General features: G+C 48.7%; 1 protein-coding gene across 2 annotated transcripts in view; it reads right to left on the bottom strand.

The window, feature by feature from the left end:
• SH3GL1 (SH3 domain containing GRB2 like 1, endophilin A2) overlaps positions 1-17,128 on the bottom strand; it is a 66,920-nt gene that overhangs the window by 11,800 nt on the left and 37,992 nt on the right. For both annotated transcript variants that reach the window (XM_081846361.1, XM_081846362.1), the window contains exons 2-5: positions 14,552-14,620; positions 10,525-10,597; positions 6,044-6,187; positions 3,983-4,116 (exon numbers count right to left, since the gene is read on the bottom strand). In XM_081846361.1, the coding sequence (XP_081702487.1) occupies positions 3,983-4,116; positions 6,044-6,187; positions 10,525-10,597; positions 14,552-14,620 (420 nt within the window). The remainder of the gene's footprint in view (positions 1-3,982; positions 4,117-6,043; positions 6,188-10,524; positions 10,598-14,551; positions 14,621-17,128) is intronic.

Here is a 17,128-nt window from a genome sequence, read left to right as displayed (position 1 = left end):
TGGCGTTATCGTGTGCTCTTTTATATTCAGTTGTAGTGGCTGGAGAAACCCAGTCAGATGGGCGGGGTGCAAGCGATAAATTATTATGATAACTATTTCACTGACAGAACAATCGTATCAGCGCGAGGTTGAGTTCCACCCTAGGACTTGAGACCCAAGGTTCAAAATCCCCGTTTGGGTATGAAATGACTCATTGCCTCTCAATCTATCCAAGCTCATGGGGTCGGTGTGTGAGGATAAACAGGGAGGGGATGGGGGAAGCGAAGAGCACAAAGCATTTCCTTATTTAAAAAAGTATTTCTGCACTGCCCCATCACAGAATCATAGACTCCTGGAGCTAGAAGGGACCTCCAAAAGTCTTCTAGTCCAGCCCCCTGCAATGCGGTGATCGTAAGTATCAGGATGCAACTACAGAACATTAAACATGATTAAAAGCAACAGAAAGAATTCTAACTAGTGACTGAATACAGATGCGTAGCCATGTTGATCTGACGCAGCCAAAATAAATTAAAATACTGTCCAGTAGCACCTTAAGAGACCAACTAAGTCTGTTCTGGGTATAAGCTTTCGCGTGCATGCACACTTCTTCAGATACCAAATAGTCAGTTTAAAAAGTCACTATACAGATACTGAACAGTCAGTTTAAAAAGTCACTTCCGGGTTTGCAGTGTTCGGGAGCCAAAATGTTCAAGAACTAAGCTGTTCAAAAACCAAGGTACACCTGTAAAGGTAAAGGGACCCCTGACCATTAGGTCCAGTTGTGGCCGACTCTGGGGTTGCGGCGCTCATCTCGCTTTACTGGCCGAGGGAGCCGGCATCCAGCTTCCGGGTCATGTGGCCAGCAGGAATAAGCCGCTTCTGGCGAACCAGAGCAGCGCACGGAAACAATGTTTACCTTCCCGTCGGAGCGGTACCTATTTATCTACTTGCACTTTAACGTGCTTTCGAAGTGCAAGGTTGGCAGGAGCAGGGACCGAGCAACGGGAGCTCACCCCGTTGCATGGATTTGAACCGCAGACCTTTGGATCGGCAAGTCCTAGGCTCTGTGGTTTAACCCACAGCGCCACCTGCGTCCCAGGTACGCCTGTACCAAAATGAAAAATATATGCGATTGTTACGCAAAACAAATAGATGAAATGGCACAGCTGCATAAAAAGTCCTTTGAGAGATTCCCCCAAAGCCAAAAGCCAGAGCTAGGTGGCACAGAAGGTCCCAGGTTCAAATTCCCGACATCGTCTGAGGGTGGGAAACCTGTTTTAAACTCTGGAGAGCTGCTGCCAGTCCGTGTAGACAACACTGAGCCGGGCAGACCAGCACAACTGTCAGGCTTCGGGGACTCTGCTTCCTCGCTGCCCTTTGGCAGTAGATAAGCAGAACAAAGCGAAAGGAGTCTCTTACTGGATTATTGTAACTCACTCTATGTGGGGCTGCCCTTGAGACTGACCCAGAAACTCCAGCGGATGCAGAATGCCGCGGTGAAACTCCTTACGGGGTCCTCGCTGCAGGATCACATTGACCCAGTGCTATACCAGCTGCACTGGCTCCCGGTGGAGGACAGGATCAGGTTTAAGGTGCTGGTTTTAACCTTTAAAGCCCTATGCGGCCTAGGACCCTCGTACCTACGGGACCGCCTCTCCTGGTATGTCCCACAGAGGACCTTACGGTCTTCAAACAAAAACATCTTGAAGGTCCCAGGCCACAGAGAGGTTAGGCTGGCCTCAACCAGAGCCAGGACTTTTTCGGCTGTGGCTCCAATCTGGTGGAACGCTCTGCCACAAGAGACTAGGGCCCTGCGGGACTTGACATCTTTCTGCAGGGCCTGCAAGACAGAGCTGTTCCACCAGGCCTTTGGCCAGGGCACAACCTGACTCCCTCCTTTGGCAATCTTCATAGAACTCTAGCCCAATGGTTGCCATCAATTTGATTTTAATTAATTTTTATAATGAAATGTTTTTAGAATGTTGCACTATTTTATTGTTGTTATTACCAGTTCGAAGTTTTAATGATTACAGCAAGAGAACAAAGTATCCGTTCCTAGGGATGAGATGCTCCCAATTAAGGGTTCCACCCACTGCCCCCCTTGTCACCCCTGTCACCCCCACCTCTTGCAACCTGATATCGCGACCACTGTGCTTTCTGTGCAGCCAACTTAGCGTATTTTTCTCCCTATAGGACACACTTTTTCCCCTCCAAAAATGAAGGGGAAATGTGTGTGCGTCCTATGGGGCGAATGCAGGCTTTCGCTGAAGCCTGGAGAGCGAGAGGCGTCGGTGCGCACCGACCCCTCTCGCTCTCCAGGCTTCAGGAAGCTATCCGCAAGCCTTGTGTGCCCGGGGGAACTCCCCCCGGGCGCGCAAGGCTTGTGGGCGGCAGCCTGCAGCGCGGAGCAAGGGGCGCCCTTTGGAGGACGCCCCGTGCTTCGCGCAGGTGTCCGCAAGCCTTGCGCGCCCGGGGGGAACTCCCCCCCGGGCGCACCCGGCTTGCGGACGGCAGCCGGCAGCGTGGAGCACGGGGCGCCCTTTGGAGGATGCCCCGTGCTTTGCGCAGGTGTCCGCAGCGTGGGGAGCCCTGCAGGAGTTCCCCAACCTGGTTTTGGGGGGGAAATAAAGGGAAAAAAATTTCCTTTATTCCCCCCCCCCAAAAAATGTAGGTGCGTCCTATGGGGCGGAGCGTCCTATGGGATGAAAAATAATGTGTGTGTGTGTGTGTATATATATATATATATATATATATATATATATATATATATATACACACACACATATATATAAAATAAATGTTCATAAATGTACCAAGCAAACACGTACATAAATATATAAACTGCACCGACACCTCTCGCTCTCCAGGCTCCAGGAAGCTATCCGCAAACTCCCCCTGGGCGCGCAAGACTTGCGGGCAGCAGCCTGCAGCGCGGAGCAATGAGCGCCCTTTGGAGGACGCCCCGTGCTTCGCGCAGGTGTCCGCAAGAGGAAGCCGGCAGCGCGAAGCACGGGGCGCCCTTTGGCGCAGCACCGCCATCCCACTGTTCCCCGACCTGGTTTTGGGGGGAAATAAAGGAATTTTTTTTCCCTTTATTCCCCCCCCCCAAAGTAGGTGTGTCCTATGGGACGGAGCGTCCTATGGGACGAAAAATACGGTATCTGCACTCCTTGGGCTGAGCAGATGGACGCTTTCCAGAGAAAGTGAGTCTGTTAACTCTCTCTCTCCCAGTTGAGATTTCAAGGGGTCAAAAAAAAATAAAATATGGATGTACTGTGCTATATTAGAAGCAAAAAAAACTTGTTTTGATGAATTGGAAGAGATTCCATTGAGCACATGGATTGATAATATAGACGGATTAGCTAGATATGAACAAATTGCACGTCGACGCAAATTAAAAATGGATAAATAGGAAGAAATCTGGAATGAAAATTTAAGCGATGAGGCGGATAGTGGTGGGAAGAGAGAGAGGTGGGGAAATAATGTTAAAAGGGTGAAGTCATAGGTATATCAGTGTATTTAAATATGAATTGTCAAATTGTGTTATTGTTACAGTGGTACCTCGGGTTACATACGCTTCAGGTTACATACTCCGCTAACCCAGACATAGTGCTTCAGGTTAAGAACTTTGCTTCAGGATGAGAACAGAAATCGTGCTCCGGCGGCGCAGCGGCAGCAGGAGGCCCCATTAGCTAAAGTGGTGCTTCAGGTTAAGAACAGTTTCAGGTTAGGTATGGACCTCCGGAACGAATTAAGTACTTAACCCGAGGTACCACTGTATCGAAAAAACGATTAATTTTTTTTTAAAAAAACCCTCTCTTTCTCCCAGTTCTCCTCCTCCTAGCTGTTCACCCCCCCAGTTCTTCCCAACTTCTGTCTTCTGAACTATGCCCCTCTGCAAACCACTGCTCCAAATCTATACTGTCCTCCTGCTCCTCAGCCTGGCCCCCGACAACAAGGCAGCTGCCTACGTTTTTATCCTATCAAGTGCAATCGCGGTTACCTGGATCTCTTTCAAGTCCTTGTCGCACAAGTTCTGAAGGGGGTCGATGAAGTTCTGCTTGACCTCGATGTCCAGAGAGTCTTTAACCTCGGCCAAGCGCTTCATGGACTCGCCAGCATCGAGCAGTGCGTCGCCTTTGTGCGGGGCGAAAGGGAAACAGCAGCGCCGGGAGAGCGGGGATGAAGGGAGAGACAAGATAGCTGGTTAAAAGGAAAGTATGCGGGTGGCGCTGTGGGTTAAACCACAGAGCCTAGGACTTGCCGAACAGAAGGTTGGCAGTTCGAATCCCCGCAATGACGGGGTGAGCTCCCGCTGCTCGGTCCCTGCTCCTGCCAACCTAGCAGTTCGAAAGCACATCAAAGTGCAAGTAGATAAATAGGTACCACTCTGGCAGGAAGGTAAATGGCATTTCCATGCACTGCTCTGGTTCGCCAGAAGCGGCTTAGTCCTGCTGGCCACATGACCCGGAAGCTGTACGCTGGCTCCCTCAGCCAATAAAGCAAGATGAGTGCCGCAACCCCAGAGTCGGTCACGACTGGACCTAATGGTCAGGGGTCCCCTTTACCTTTATAACAAAGGAATGGAAAAGATTGTTTATGTACGCTAAGACGGCTTCAAGGAAGCTGCTTGCCCAGAGTTGGAAAGACGACAAGATACCTACTAGGATGGACTGGCAGATGAAACTATTGGATTACACAGAGATTGCAAGATTAACCAGGAAAATCAGAAATCAGGAGGATCAAAAGACCGGGAAAAATTTATATTGTATCTGAAAGACCCCTGTAAACACTTTTTGGCAGGTTTTAAATAACTCTTGCAATGAACCATAGACTTTGGATACAATAAGGTAGAGGTAAAAGGACCCCTGACTATTAGGTCCAGTCGTAGCCGACTGGGGTTGCGGCGCTCATCTCGCTTTATTGGCCGAGGGAGCCGGCGTACAGCTTCCGGGTCATGTGGCCAGCATGACTAAGCCGCTTCTGGCGAACCAGAGCAGCACACGGAAAGGCCATTTCCCTTCCCGCCGGAGCGGTACCTATTTATATACTTGCACTGGCGTGCTTTCGAATTGCTAGGTGGGCAGGAGAGGGACCGAGCGACGGGAGCTCACCCCGTCGCAGGGATTCGAACCGCCGACCTTCTGATCAGCAAGTCCTAGGCTCTGTGGTTTAACCCACAGCGCCACCCGTGTCCCATTCATTCATTTGCATCCCTGTAAATAAGAAGGACTTATAATACACAGTTTAAAAAGTTACTTAAAGAACCCACAGAGGGGAGGAGGGACGTTTTGAGATTCGAAAGAACCTTGTGCAATTTTAATTAATTTTTTTTTTTTTGTGATCAGGAGTGCGAATGAATTTGTAAAATCAAATAAAAACTATTCTAAAAAAACAAAATATCTTTTAAACATAAAATAAATACAGTGGTGCCCCGCAAGATGAACGCCTCGCAAGACGGAAAACCCGCTAGACGAAAGGGTTTTCCGTTTTGGAGGCGCTTCGCAAAACGAATTTCCTATGGGCTTGCTTCGCAAGACGAAAATGTCTTGCGAGTTCCTGCGGGTTTTTTTCCCTCCCCCCCCCCTTTTTCTAAGCCGCTAAGCCGCTTATCAGCTGATCCGCTAAGCCGATAAACCGCTAATCCGCTAATAGCGCTAATCCGCTAATCCGTCAATGGGCTTGCTTCGCAAGACGAAAAAACCGCTAGACGAAGAGAATCGCGGAACGGATTCTTTTTGTCTTGCGAGGCACCACTGTAAAAGGAAAGTAAGAAAGCAAAGCAGCCTTGGCAAGGCTGTACAAAATCCACAAGGGTGAGAGCGGACAGGCCACCGTTCAGCGACACAGTGCCTGCTTTGCATGGGGAAGTTCCCAGGCAGGGGACGCCTCTTTCTGCCCCTGCTGCAACAAAACATGTCTCTCCTGTATTGGTCTCTATGGCCACAGGAGGCGCCGTAACTCTCCAATGGTTAAAGTACCCTCTTCCATTGTCACCTGAGACACAGACAGATGCCAACCAAGCAACCTAATGATAATAATAATATGGGTAGGGCGCCCTCACCGAAATTGGAGTCTTCGCCCAGCTCCTTGCCATAACGGATCATGGTCTCTCCAAGAAGGCCTTCCGACTGCGGGTAGCCTGGGTTCTTCACTTGCCCTCGGATTTTGGACACCGTGTTCAGCATGGTCAGCTTGGCCCGGGACGCTGGTGTAGAAAAGAGACGGCAGAATAGCTGTCAACTTGCAGATTTCAAAACAAGGGACCAGCAGCCTCGAAAATCAGCAGCCAAAATAAGGGATTTTAGTCAACCAGCTGAAATACGAAGTGAAAAGGGACCAGATAATTTTGGAGAGCAGCGCCGGTTTTTAGCCCTTCGTTTCCAGAGGTTGCTGCTCAAGACACCAGCAGATGAAACACTGCAATTACCGTATTTTGCGCTCTATAGGACGCACCCGACCATAGGACCCACCTTGTTTTAGAGGGGGAGAACAGGAAAAAAAAGTCCCCCCTCTCTGCTCAGCGCCCCTTCAGCGAAGCGGCAGGAGAAACGGAGCCCCTTCCATTTCTCCTCCCGCTTCGCTGAAGGGGCGCTGCGCAGCTCTCCCTCTCTGTTGAAGCCAGGAGAGTCTTGCTCTCCCAGCTTCAGCTAAAGGAACCCGAAGCCTTCAGAGCGCAGCGGGAGTTCCCACTGTGCTCCAAAGGCTTCAGGTGGCTATCCCTGAAGCCCGGAGAGCGAGAGGGGTTGGTGTGCACCGACCCCTCTCGCTCTCCAGGCTTCAGCGAAAGCAATGCGTAGCCTCCGGAGCATGGAGGGAGCGCTCCCTCTGTGCTTCGCATTGCTATCGCTGAAGCCAAGGAGCCTGCATTCGCTCCATAGGACGCACACCCATTTCCCTTTAATTTTTGGAGGGGGAAAAGTGTGTCCTATAGCGCGAAAAATACGGTGAATAACTACAAGCAGCAACCACTTTTCGCACAAAACGAAGTCCAAGCTACGAAGATGCTGCTGCAGTTCTGTATCTTTTCTCTCGTGCTCCATCTGCAGCTCTCAGTTCCATCAGGTGGGGCGGGGGGGGGAAGATAGCGCCCAAAGTAAACCCGCAGATTAGACCATCTATGCCAGTCTACCACTACAAATCAATGGGAGAAGCGCTTGCGGTCCTTCCCTTGTAGCCCTTGGACCAGCTGCCTGCGCCTCCTCCTCTCTCTGAACTGCTTTCTCTATGGTTGCCCTCGCTCTCCTCTCAAGGCTTCTCAGCAATTCATAGGCCGTGCCAGGCTGCCCATCTCATCCAGGTCCTTTGGTGGCGCAGCCGCAGTACGGCCTAGTGGGAGCAGCGGCGGCGGGCAGAGGGGAGGCCCCAGGCAGAGACACTCAGTTTGGCGGCCACGAGGAGGATGGTAGCAGAAGGGCCCGAGGCTCCCGCCAGTCCTGGCGGGGAGGGGCTCCCGGGGGCCAAGGAGGCTGGAGGGGGGCGGGCTGGTCAGCCAAGCAACACAGTTGGAGCATCCCTCCTCCCTGGCCGGCAGGGAGGGAGAGGAGCTGCTTCCTTTGAAACCCGGGAAATTTAAGGGACATCATCAATAAGGGACAGCAGCGGGACACGGCGCTGGGATAAGGGACTGTCCCACCAAATAAGGGACAATTGACAGCTATGGTCTGGGAAGAGTAAGCGCAGAAGGAATGATCAGGGAGCCGGGAGGTATCAGGCTGGGAAATTTAGGTTCGATCCCTGGCAAATCAAGGCGGGGCTAGTAGACACCAAACTGGGAAGGGTAGCTGATGCCGCAGAAGGCAGAATCAGAATTCGAAATGACCTTAACAGATTGCGGAGAACTGGGTCCAAGCTAACAAAAGGAATTCTAATAGGGACAAATGTCTGGTTCTGCACACAGGGCTGGGATAAGGGACTGTCCCACTAAATAAGGGACAATTGACAGCTATGGATGGCAGCCACACAAGAGTTTCTATCAGACCGTCTTGCCAACGAGTCAAGGCGATTGCCAATAATTAAGCAGGGGAGGGAAACAGGAGAGGCAGCCTCGCCGGCCAAGAAAAGAGAATTCTATTGTCTTCGAACAACCCAGAAATATCAGGTAATGGTTGTTTTTCCAGGATCGCAGGCAGAAAATAGTCCAGCCCGGAACTTGCCAGAAGTGAGAGGGGTGTGTGCGCGCGAAAGTTACGGACTCCCTGATCTTCTGGCAAAGATCCCAATTAATCCCTGGGGTCCTCTTTGCAGAAGTGGTTACGGGAAGCCTGCTGGAATGCAACCCAAATGCCAAGAATCGGGAGCAGACAGCACGGACCGCCTTGCCGGCTGGCTCAGCAGCAAAAAACACAGTGCGCGTCGAAAGCTACCTTCAGCTCAAAGGGACAGGTCGGCAAGTGGGGGGTGGGGAAGACCCCTTCTCTTGCTGAAACCCTGGAATGCCACGGTCAGTGCAGGTGATATTGGGCTGGATAGGCCAGTGGCCTCGACTCAATTCTCAAGCAACTTCCTGTGCTCCCAAAATCATGTGCTCATTCGGAACCACGAAGGCTTTATTTTGGGAAGAGGGCTTACAGCTCAGTGGCAGAATATCTGCCCTGCGTGGTACAGAAAGACCCAGATTCAAGCCCTCCACCCTATGTCAAAGAGCAAGCCAACAGTTCAAAGTTGGGAGTTAACTCTTTATTAGCAAAAGCATGCTATCCCCAGGCTTGGCTGGGTGTCAGGTCTAATGAGCACAGCAGCTCATCCCTCTTACCCTGTGAATCACTTGCTGAGGCTGAAAGTCCCCACCTCCCCACAGCCGTCTAAGTTAAGGTTACCAGATTCTTTTCAATGAATCCGGGGGCACTTTTCAACTTCAATAGATTTTGTATGGGGACTGATTTGTAAATCCAGGGACTGTCCCTGGGGACATCTGGTAAAGATAAAGGTAAAGGTAAAGGGACCCCTGACCATTAGGTCCAGTTGTGGCCGACTCTGGGGTTGCGGCGCTCATCTCGCTTTACTGGCCGAGGGAGCCGGCGTACAGCTGCCGGGTCATGTGGCCAGCAGGACTAAGCCGCTTCTGGCGAACCAGAGCAGCGCACAGAAACGCCGTTTACCTTCCTGCTGGAGCGGTACCTATTTATCTACTTGCACTTTGATATGCTTTTGAACTGCTAGGTGGGCAGGAGCAGAGACCGAGCAACGGGAGTTCACCCTGTTGCGGGGATTCGGAACCGCCGACCTTCTGATCGGCAAGCCCTAGGCTCTGTGGTTTAGACCACAGCACCACCCTGGGCAAACCACAGAGCAAAAAAAACTCAACAACTCTGTGCTATCTCCCTCCATTTTCTTAAATTTTAGCCCTCCCTGCAGACAGAAGAGAGGCACTGAGCCACATTTCTGGGCCATGAAGTTATTTGGCACCGGGCTACCCCTTGGGTCTTCTGACACTGAAAAGGTGGGAGAGAGGGGAAGGTTTAAATAGTGCCCGTTCTGAAGAGCCTGCTCCGTCGGATGTCTTAAGTGTTCCTTCTGCTACTCTAAAATGTGGATTTCCCCTTCCACTGCGGTTCTTGTATCTGGTTTTTTATTTCTGATATTTTTAGGATGTCGCAAGCCGCTTAAGAGATTTCCTTTGGAGTGCGAGGCAATGTAAGAGCCACCGACACGAATAAATAAAATAGGGGCAGGGTGCGAGCACACACAGCCCAAGCACACCCCGGCTGATTAAACCAGGATCTGATCCCTGAAAAGCAGTCAAAGAAGTCGCCACGAAAACTCAGCAAAAAACTATTTCCCCCGTGACCACAAAATACAGATCAAGTAAGAAAAAACACACACACAGGTCTAAGCAAAAACAAAACAAGAGTCGGAGACCGTGGTATCGGTGAAGAAATGGTGTGTGTGTGTGTGTGTGTGTGTGTGTATAGCACCAGCTACAGAATAAGGTGCAGGGGACTCCATCACGCCAAAAGATTTCACGTTGCATCGAGCAACGTTAAGCGAAACAAAACCACCCGTCCCTTTCTGGCTGCAGAAATGGGTTGCGCTGTTTTTTTCCGCCCGAGCGGAGTGCCAAAATTCCCATGCAGATGTTCCACATCGAAACCACAGCTTTCTGCTGGAAGAGCACCGCCTCTTGTCTGGCAACGAACAGCCACCAAGCTGTTTTACGTGGTGTCTTTTTTTTAAAAAAAACTCTGGGGTGCTGGGGAATGGAGGCTGTGGATGTTGTTCAGGCACAGGCAAACCTGGCCCTGCAGATGTTTTTGGGACTACAACTCCCATCATCCCTGACCACTGGCCCTGCTAGCTAGGGATGATGGGAGTTGTAGTTCCAAAACATCTGGAGGTCCGAGTTTGCCTGTGCCTGATGTTGTGAGACTCCAGTTCCCATCATTCCCTACTGCTGGCTGCACTGACTGCTGGGAGCTGGAGTCCAAGAAGGTCTCAAGGAAGGAAGTAGAATTCGTCTCGAAAAGCAAATGCACAATTCTGGACAAAATTCGCAAAATGGGGAAAAAAGTTCAGATGCCACTTAGCCATGGCAAAAGGCCTTACCAGGATTGGGTTGGAGGTATTCCGTAGTCCTAGCCAAGACTTCTGTAACAGCTTTGCTGGTGAGATCCACTTTCTGTAGAAATGGAAGCAATGATTTGACAATACAAAAGCAGTAGCGGGCCACAGTTGACTCTAATGACCGGAGAAGATTAACCACTTTCAGTGGAAATGCAAATCCAGAACATTGTTATAAAAAAGGTAATGGTACTGCAAAATTTATGAATGTTAAAATGATGTTGGATATAAAAATAATATGGCATTAGTGACAAAGTTAGAAAGAGTATGCAAAAATGAATTAAAAAAGGGTGAAAGACCAGAGTTATATTATGTCAAATTTAAACAATATAGTATAAGAGATTAAGATATAAGGAATAGGTAAGAACGAATTAAAAAGAGAAGAAAGATTGGAGACATAATAGGTTGAATTATATAATTAATAATGAGATTTGAAAGAGGGTAAGGATTTGCTGAATTTGATTGGGTAAATGGGAACACAAAAAAGGGAGGTGTGAGGAAGTCAAGAAACAAGGTTAAATAAGTATAAAGTTAAAAATTGGGTTTTTTCTTTTTTTATGTATTTTTATGCATTTTTTCTGTTTTTTCTTTTTCCTGACTATGTTTGCTTTTCCCCCCCTTCTTTGTTGTATGTATGTATGTGTTTTTCTTGTAAAACCTTAATAAATATCTTATAAAAAAAAAAAAGTAATGGTAAAAGGACCCCTGGATGGTTAAGTCCAGTCAAAGCTGACGATGGGGTTGCGGCGCTCATCTTGCTTTCAGGCCGAGGGAGCCGGCGTTTGTCCGCAGACAGCTTTCCGGGTCATGTGGCCAGCAGGACTAAACCGCTTCTGGCGCAACGGGACACCGTGACGGAAACCAGAGTGCATGGAAATGCCGTTTACCTTCCCGCCGCAGCGGTACCTATTTATCTACTTGGACTGGTGTGCTTTCGAACTGCTAGGTTGGCAGGAGCTGGGACTGAGCAATGGGAGCTCACCCCGTCATGGGGATTTGAACCGCCGACCTTCCGATCGGCAAGCCCAAGAGGCTCAGTGGTTTAGACCACAGCGCCACCCGCATATGTTATGTAGGACCTAGAACAGCCTTCCCAAGGAGGGCCCTCCATCAGTCTGGGGAAGGTCTGTACCAGCCTTTCTCAACCTTGGGTCCCCAGATATCGTTACACTACAATTCCTGTTACAGATAGGTAGCCGTGTTGGTCTGCCATAGTCAAAACAAAAAATTCCTTCCAGTAGCACCTTAAAGACCAACTAAGTTAGTTCTAGGTATGAGCTTTCGTGTGCAAGCACACTTCTTCAGATACACAGAAACAGAAGTCACCAGACCCTTCTATATAGTGAGAAGGTGGGGAGGGGTATTACTGAGAAGGGTGGTGGGAATGGGAGATTGGCAGATAGCTGTGATGAGCCTGTTGACGACTCTTAACGACTGCAATAGGTCTTACAGGAAAAAGCAAGGGGTGAGAAGGTGAAAAATGGCTTTGTCATGCATAATGAGATAAGAATCCAATGTCTTTGTTCAGACCAGGTCTCTCCATGGTTTTAAGTTTGGTAATAAGTTGCGATTCAGCAGCTTCTCTTTCCAGTCTATTTCCGAAATTCCTTTGAAATACAACAGCTACTTTGAGATCTTGTATAGAATGTCCTGGGAGATTGAAGTGTTCTCCTACTGGTTTCTCTGTCTTGTGATTCCTGATGTCAGATTTATGTCCGTTTATCCTTTGGCATAAGGTTTGGCTCATCACAGCTATCTGCCAATCACCCATTCCCACCACCCTTCTGAGTAATATCCCTCCCCACCTTCTCACTATATAGAAGGGTCTGGTGACTTCTGTTTCAGTGTATCTGAAGAAGTGTGCATGCACACGAAAGCTCATACCTAGAACTAACTTAGTTGGTCTTTAAGGTGCTACTGGAAGCAATTTTTTCTTTTGACTACAATTCCTGTTATCTCCGACCACTGTCCTGGTTTCTGGGGATGGCGGGAGTTCCTCAACCCTGATGTGGGCCAGCCTGAAGTTGAGCCCAGTTGCCAGAGGACTAATTTCATGTATTATGGTGGTGATGGTGGTGATCAAATTTATATACCTCTCTATACCCAGAGGTCTCAGGGCGGTTCACATAAAAAGATCACAGTATATAAAATTAAAATAAAAGCAATAACCCAATAACACCCCCCCCCAAAAAAAGAGCCGCATTTCAAAAGCGTATAGGATGTCCATCAGGTCAACCAAAGGCCTGATTAAAAAGGAACGTTTTTGCCTGGTACCTAAAGGTGTATAATAAAGGCGCCAGGCGAACTTCCCTAGTGGGAGCATCCTACGGATGGGGAGCCACTGCAGAGAAGGCCCCGTTCTCGTGTTGCCACCCTCCGCACCTCTCGAGGAGGAGGCACATGAAGAAGGGCCTCAGAAGATGATCTCAGGGTCTGGGTAGGTTCATATGGAAAGAGGCGGTCCTGGAGGTATTGCGGTCCTGAGCCATTTAAGGCTTTATAGGTCAGGACCAGCACTTTGAACTGGGCCAGGAAACTATCCGAGACCAAGGAGAAGAGTCGGCGGAGGAAGAGTGGAAGAAATTTAAAGTTTATCTTCAGAAATATTGCAAAATTAAGGAATGTTAGAAAGACGTTGGGGGAAAAAAATTATGTGGTTTTAGCAGAAAGGATAGAAAGGATTAAGTAAAAATGAATTGGTGAAAGAGAGAATGTAAAATTATAGTATGTTAAGATAAATTACTAGGATAAAAACAAAGTTGGAAGGATTTGCTGGAATATCTAATTGAATTAGAATACAAAAATGGGAGGCGTGAGGAAGTCAAGGAAATAAGTGAATGTAAGTACAGTGGTGCCTCGCAAGACGAAATTAATTCGTTCCACAAGTTTTTTCTTCTTGCGAGTTTTTCGTCTTGCGAAGCACGGTTTCCAATAGGAATGCATTGAAAATCAATCAATGCGTTCCTATGGAAACCGCCTTCAGACCAGGTCCGGGGACAGTCTGTCCCCCGACCTCTTCTGAAGGCTGGGGCGGGGGGGGGACAAGGGCTTTTCTTCCCACCGGCAGCCTTCAGAAGGCTGTTCTGAAGGCTGGCGGTGGGAAGAAAAGCCCTTCTCCCCACCTCTCGCCCCGCAAGCTCCGGGGACAGGAGGGCTTTGCTGCCGACCCCCAGCATTTTAAAAGCCCCCGGGACAGCGGAGGTCTTCTGAAGGCCAGCGATGGGCGAAAGTCTTTGCTCCCGACGGCCAGCATTTTAAAAGCGGTCTGGGATAGCGGGAAAGCGCAGCGCAGGCTTCACTGCTATCCTGGACCGCTTTTAAAATGCTGGCGGTGGGGAGCAAAGCCTTTCGGCCCCCGCCGGCCTTCCTGGACCTCTTCTGAAGGCCGGAGGGGGGCGAAAGGCTTTGCTCCCCACCGCCAGCATTTAAAAGAGGTCCCCGGAGATTTCCCTATGGGCTTTCGTCTTGCGAAGCAACCCCATAGGGAAATTCGTCTTGCGGAACGACTCAAAAACGGAAAACTCTTTCATCTTGCGAGTTTTTCGTTTTGCGAGGCGTTCGTCTTGTGAGGCAACACTGTAAGTGATTTAAAGGTTTGACTTGCTTTTTATTTCTTTTTTTTGTGTTGTTTTTTTTTGATGATTTTTTTTATATGTATTGTTTTTTCTCTTCTTTGATTGTTATGTATATATACATATTTTTTTTCTCTTTTCCTTTTTTTTCTGTAACCTTTAAAATCTTAATAAAATAATTTATCTTTTTAAAAAAATGAACTGGGCCAGGAAACTAACTGGCAGCCAGTGCAATCGGACCAGGATTGGTGTGAGATGCTCAAGCCGTCTTGCCAGTCCCGTGAGCAACCTGGCCGCTGAATTCTGCACCAGGTGAAGTTTCCGAACAGTCTCCAGAGGCAGCCCTACGTATAACGCATTGCGGTAATCTAACCTTGAGGTTGGCAGAGCATAGACATGAATGTGCCATCCATGCGCAATGTTGCTTTTCCTCTACTCACCTTTTCCATTTCCTTGAAGTCTTCATCTAGCTTGGTGCCCTCGGCTCCTCCAACCTTCTCGCTGACCATCTTTAAAGAAAACAACAAACACAAAGCACGTTTCAACAGGCAGTTGCTCAGCTAACACACTATTTCAGAATTGTCAACTTTTCTTTTTGCAGGAGAAACAGATTGGGTACCTTTCAATTATCTTGCTCTTTTATTGAGGATTTTTTTCCTCCATAGATAAAGGTTAAAGGTTAAGGGACCCCTGACTATTAGGTCCAGTTGTGGCCGACTCTGGGGTTGCAGCGCTCATCTCGCTTTACTGGCCAAGGAAGCCGGCGTACAGCTTCCAGGTCATGTGGCCTGCAGGACTAAGCTGCTTCTGGCGAACCAGAGCAGCGCACGGAAACGCCGTTTACCTTCCCGCCGGAGCAGTACCTATTTATCTACTTGCACTTTGACATGCTTTCGAACTGCTAGGTTGGCAGGAGCAGGGACCGAGCAACGGGAGTTCACCCCGTCCGTCATTGTGGGGATCTGAACTACCGACCTTCTGATCAGCAAGTCCTAGGCTCTGTGTTTTTTTCCGGTGTTATGTTTCGCTGACTAGCTGAACGAGTTAATCTGGTCTGTGACCGTTTAATAAAATTTGATTTGATTTGAACCCACAGCGCCACCCGCGTCCATAACAACAACTAAAAACAGGTAGGTAGCTGTGTTGGTCTGAAGCAGTTGAAATAAATTGTCTGGTAGCACCTTAGAGACCAACTAAGTTTGCTCTGGGTATAAGCTTTTGTGGGCATGGTATCTGAAGAAGTGTGCATGCACACAAAAGCTTATACCTAGAACAAACTTAGTTGGTCTCTAAGGTGCTACTGGACAATTTTTTTATTTATTTCAACAACTAAAAAGCAACACATTTAATGGATGGCCATCTGTCATGGATGCTTTAGTGGTACTAGACCTTCCAACTCCACGATTCTATGATTCACACCCTTATTCCAAGCACAACCAAGTTTCACTTAGGAACGAACAGATTACAAATATGCTGGGTAAGTGTAAGCAAAGGAAGCTTGCTAGTGACAGAGCCTAGAGAGCACATTTTTAAAGGGACTAGTTCAATTTCAATATGTCCAAAATGGAAGTGATTCCAGTTTGCGTTCATCCCTTTACAGAATTCACTAGTTACGTCCAATGTTCATTTCCAATTATTCCAAACAGTCTTTGGTGTTTTTTGGTAGCATCCAGAACGTTCCAAGGTGCTGTGCTGTAGGTATGAAATACAGTGGTACCTCGGGTTAAGTACTTAATTCGTTCCGGAGGTCCGTTCTTAACCTAAAACTGCTCTTAACCTGAAGCACCACTTTAGCTAATGGGGCCTCCTGCTGCTGCCGTGCCGCCGGAGCACGATTTCTGTTCTCATCCTGAAGTTCTTAACCTGACGTACTTTTTCTGGGTTAGCGGAGTCTGTAACCTGAAGCGTATGTAACCTGAAGCGTATGTAACCCAAGGTACCACTGTATACGTTTAAATATAGGAGCTGGGACCAAGCAACAGGAGCTCACCCGTTGAGGGGATTCGAACCGCAGACCTTCCGATTGGCAAGTCCAAGAGGCTCAGTGGTTTAAACCACAGCACAACCTGCGTCCCTCTGTGCAACAAAGACATTTGCAAATGTGATATGAAGGCTGGCGGGATCAACCCCGCCATGTGGTAATCCCTTGCAAATGATAGCGGTGCCTGGAGACAGGCAGTCAATTCCTGTATCCGTAGCAGCAACGGGAGGAGCACAGAGAAAAGAAACTGGACACACTCATCTGCCCCAGCCAGTGTTGGAAACGTGGGTATATAAGCTAGGTCCCAAGTGGGCACCTTAAATCTAGTTCGCCGCAACAGAATGTCCATTCACCGGGGGGATTAGACTAGATGATCCTCGGGGTCCCTTCCGATGCGACAATCCGACAATCTCAACTGCGTCGCTCGACTGCACCTTGCTCTTACAACAATTCACTTGTCCCAGTACGCGAGAAGGAGAGACGCACCCGGCGGAAAAGGAAATGGCGTTAGTTACGGTCTAAGGCAAGGGTTTTTAAACTGTGGTCGCCAACCTGGTGCCCGGTAACCTCCATGTAGTCCCAACTCGACCCACGCCAGGAACAAAAGGCGCCTGGCTAATTACTAACACTGGTACCGGCGGCAAGAAGACATGTCTCTCCCACAACGGTTTCTATAGCCACAGTAGGAGCGGTGACCTCACTCCAAAAAGCGCATTCCTCCATTGTCTTCCAAGGCAGAAGGATGCCAACCTAACCTAGAGTTTTCTTTCTTTCTTTCTTTCTTTCTTTCTTTCTTTCTTTCTTTCTTTCTTTCTTTCTTTCTTTCCTCCTTCCTTCCTTCCTTCCTTCCTTCCTTCCTTCCTTCCTTCAATTTCTCTTTATCTCCCTTCCTCCCTTCGAAAAGGGGTGGGGATCTGATCAGAAGAATGTTGTAGCTTGGTAAGGACAAAAAAGAATTTTTTTGGGGGGGGGAATTAGCATCTACCTAGGGGACCACTGCAGGGACACGGGTGGCGCTGTGGGTTAAACCACAGAG

Source organism: Podarcis erhardii (assembly GCF_964252035.2).
Source record: "Podarcis erhardii genome assembly, chromosome: 18".
Taxonomy (NCBI): Eukaryota; Metazoa; Chordata; class Lepidosauria; order Squamata; family Lacertidae; genus Podarcis; species Podarcis erhardii.
The sequence above is the reverse complement of the archived record's forward strand: the minus strand, read 5'-3'. Positions and strand labels throughout refer to the sequence as shown.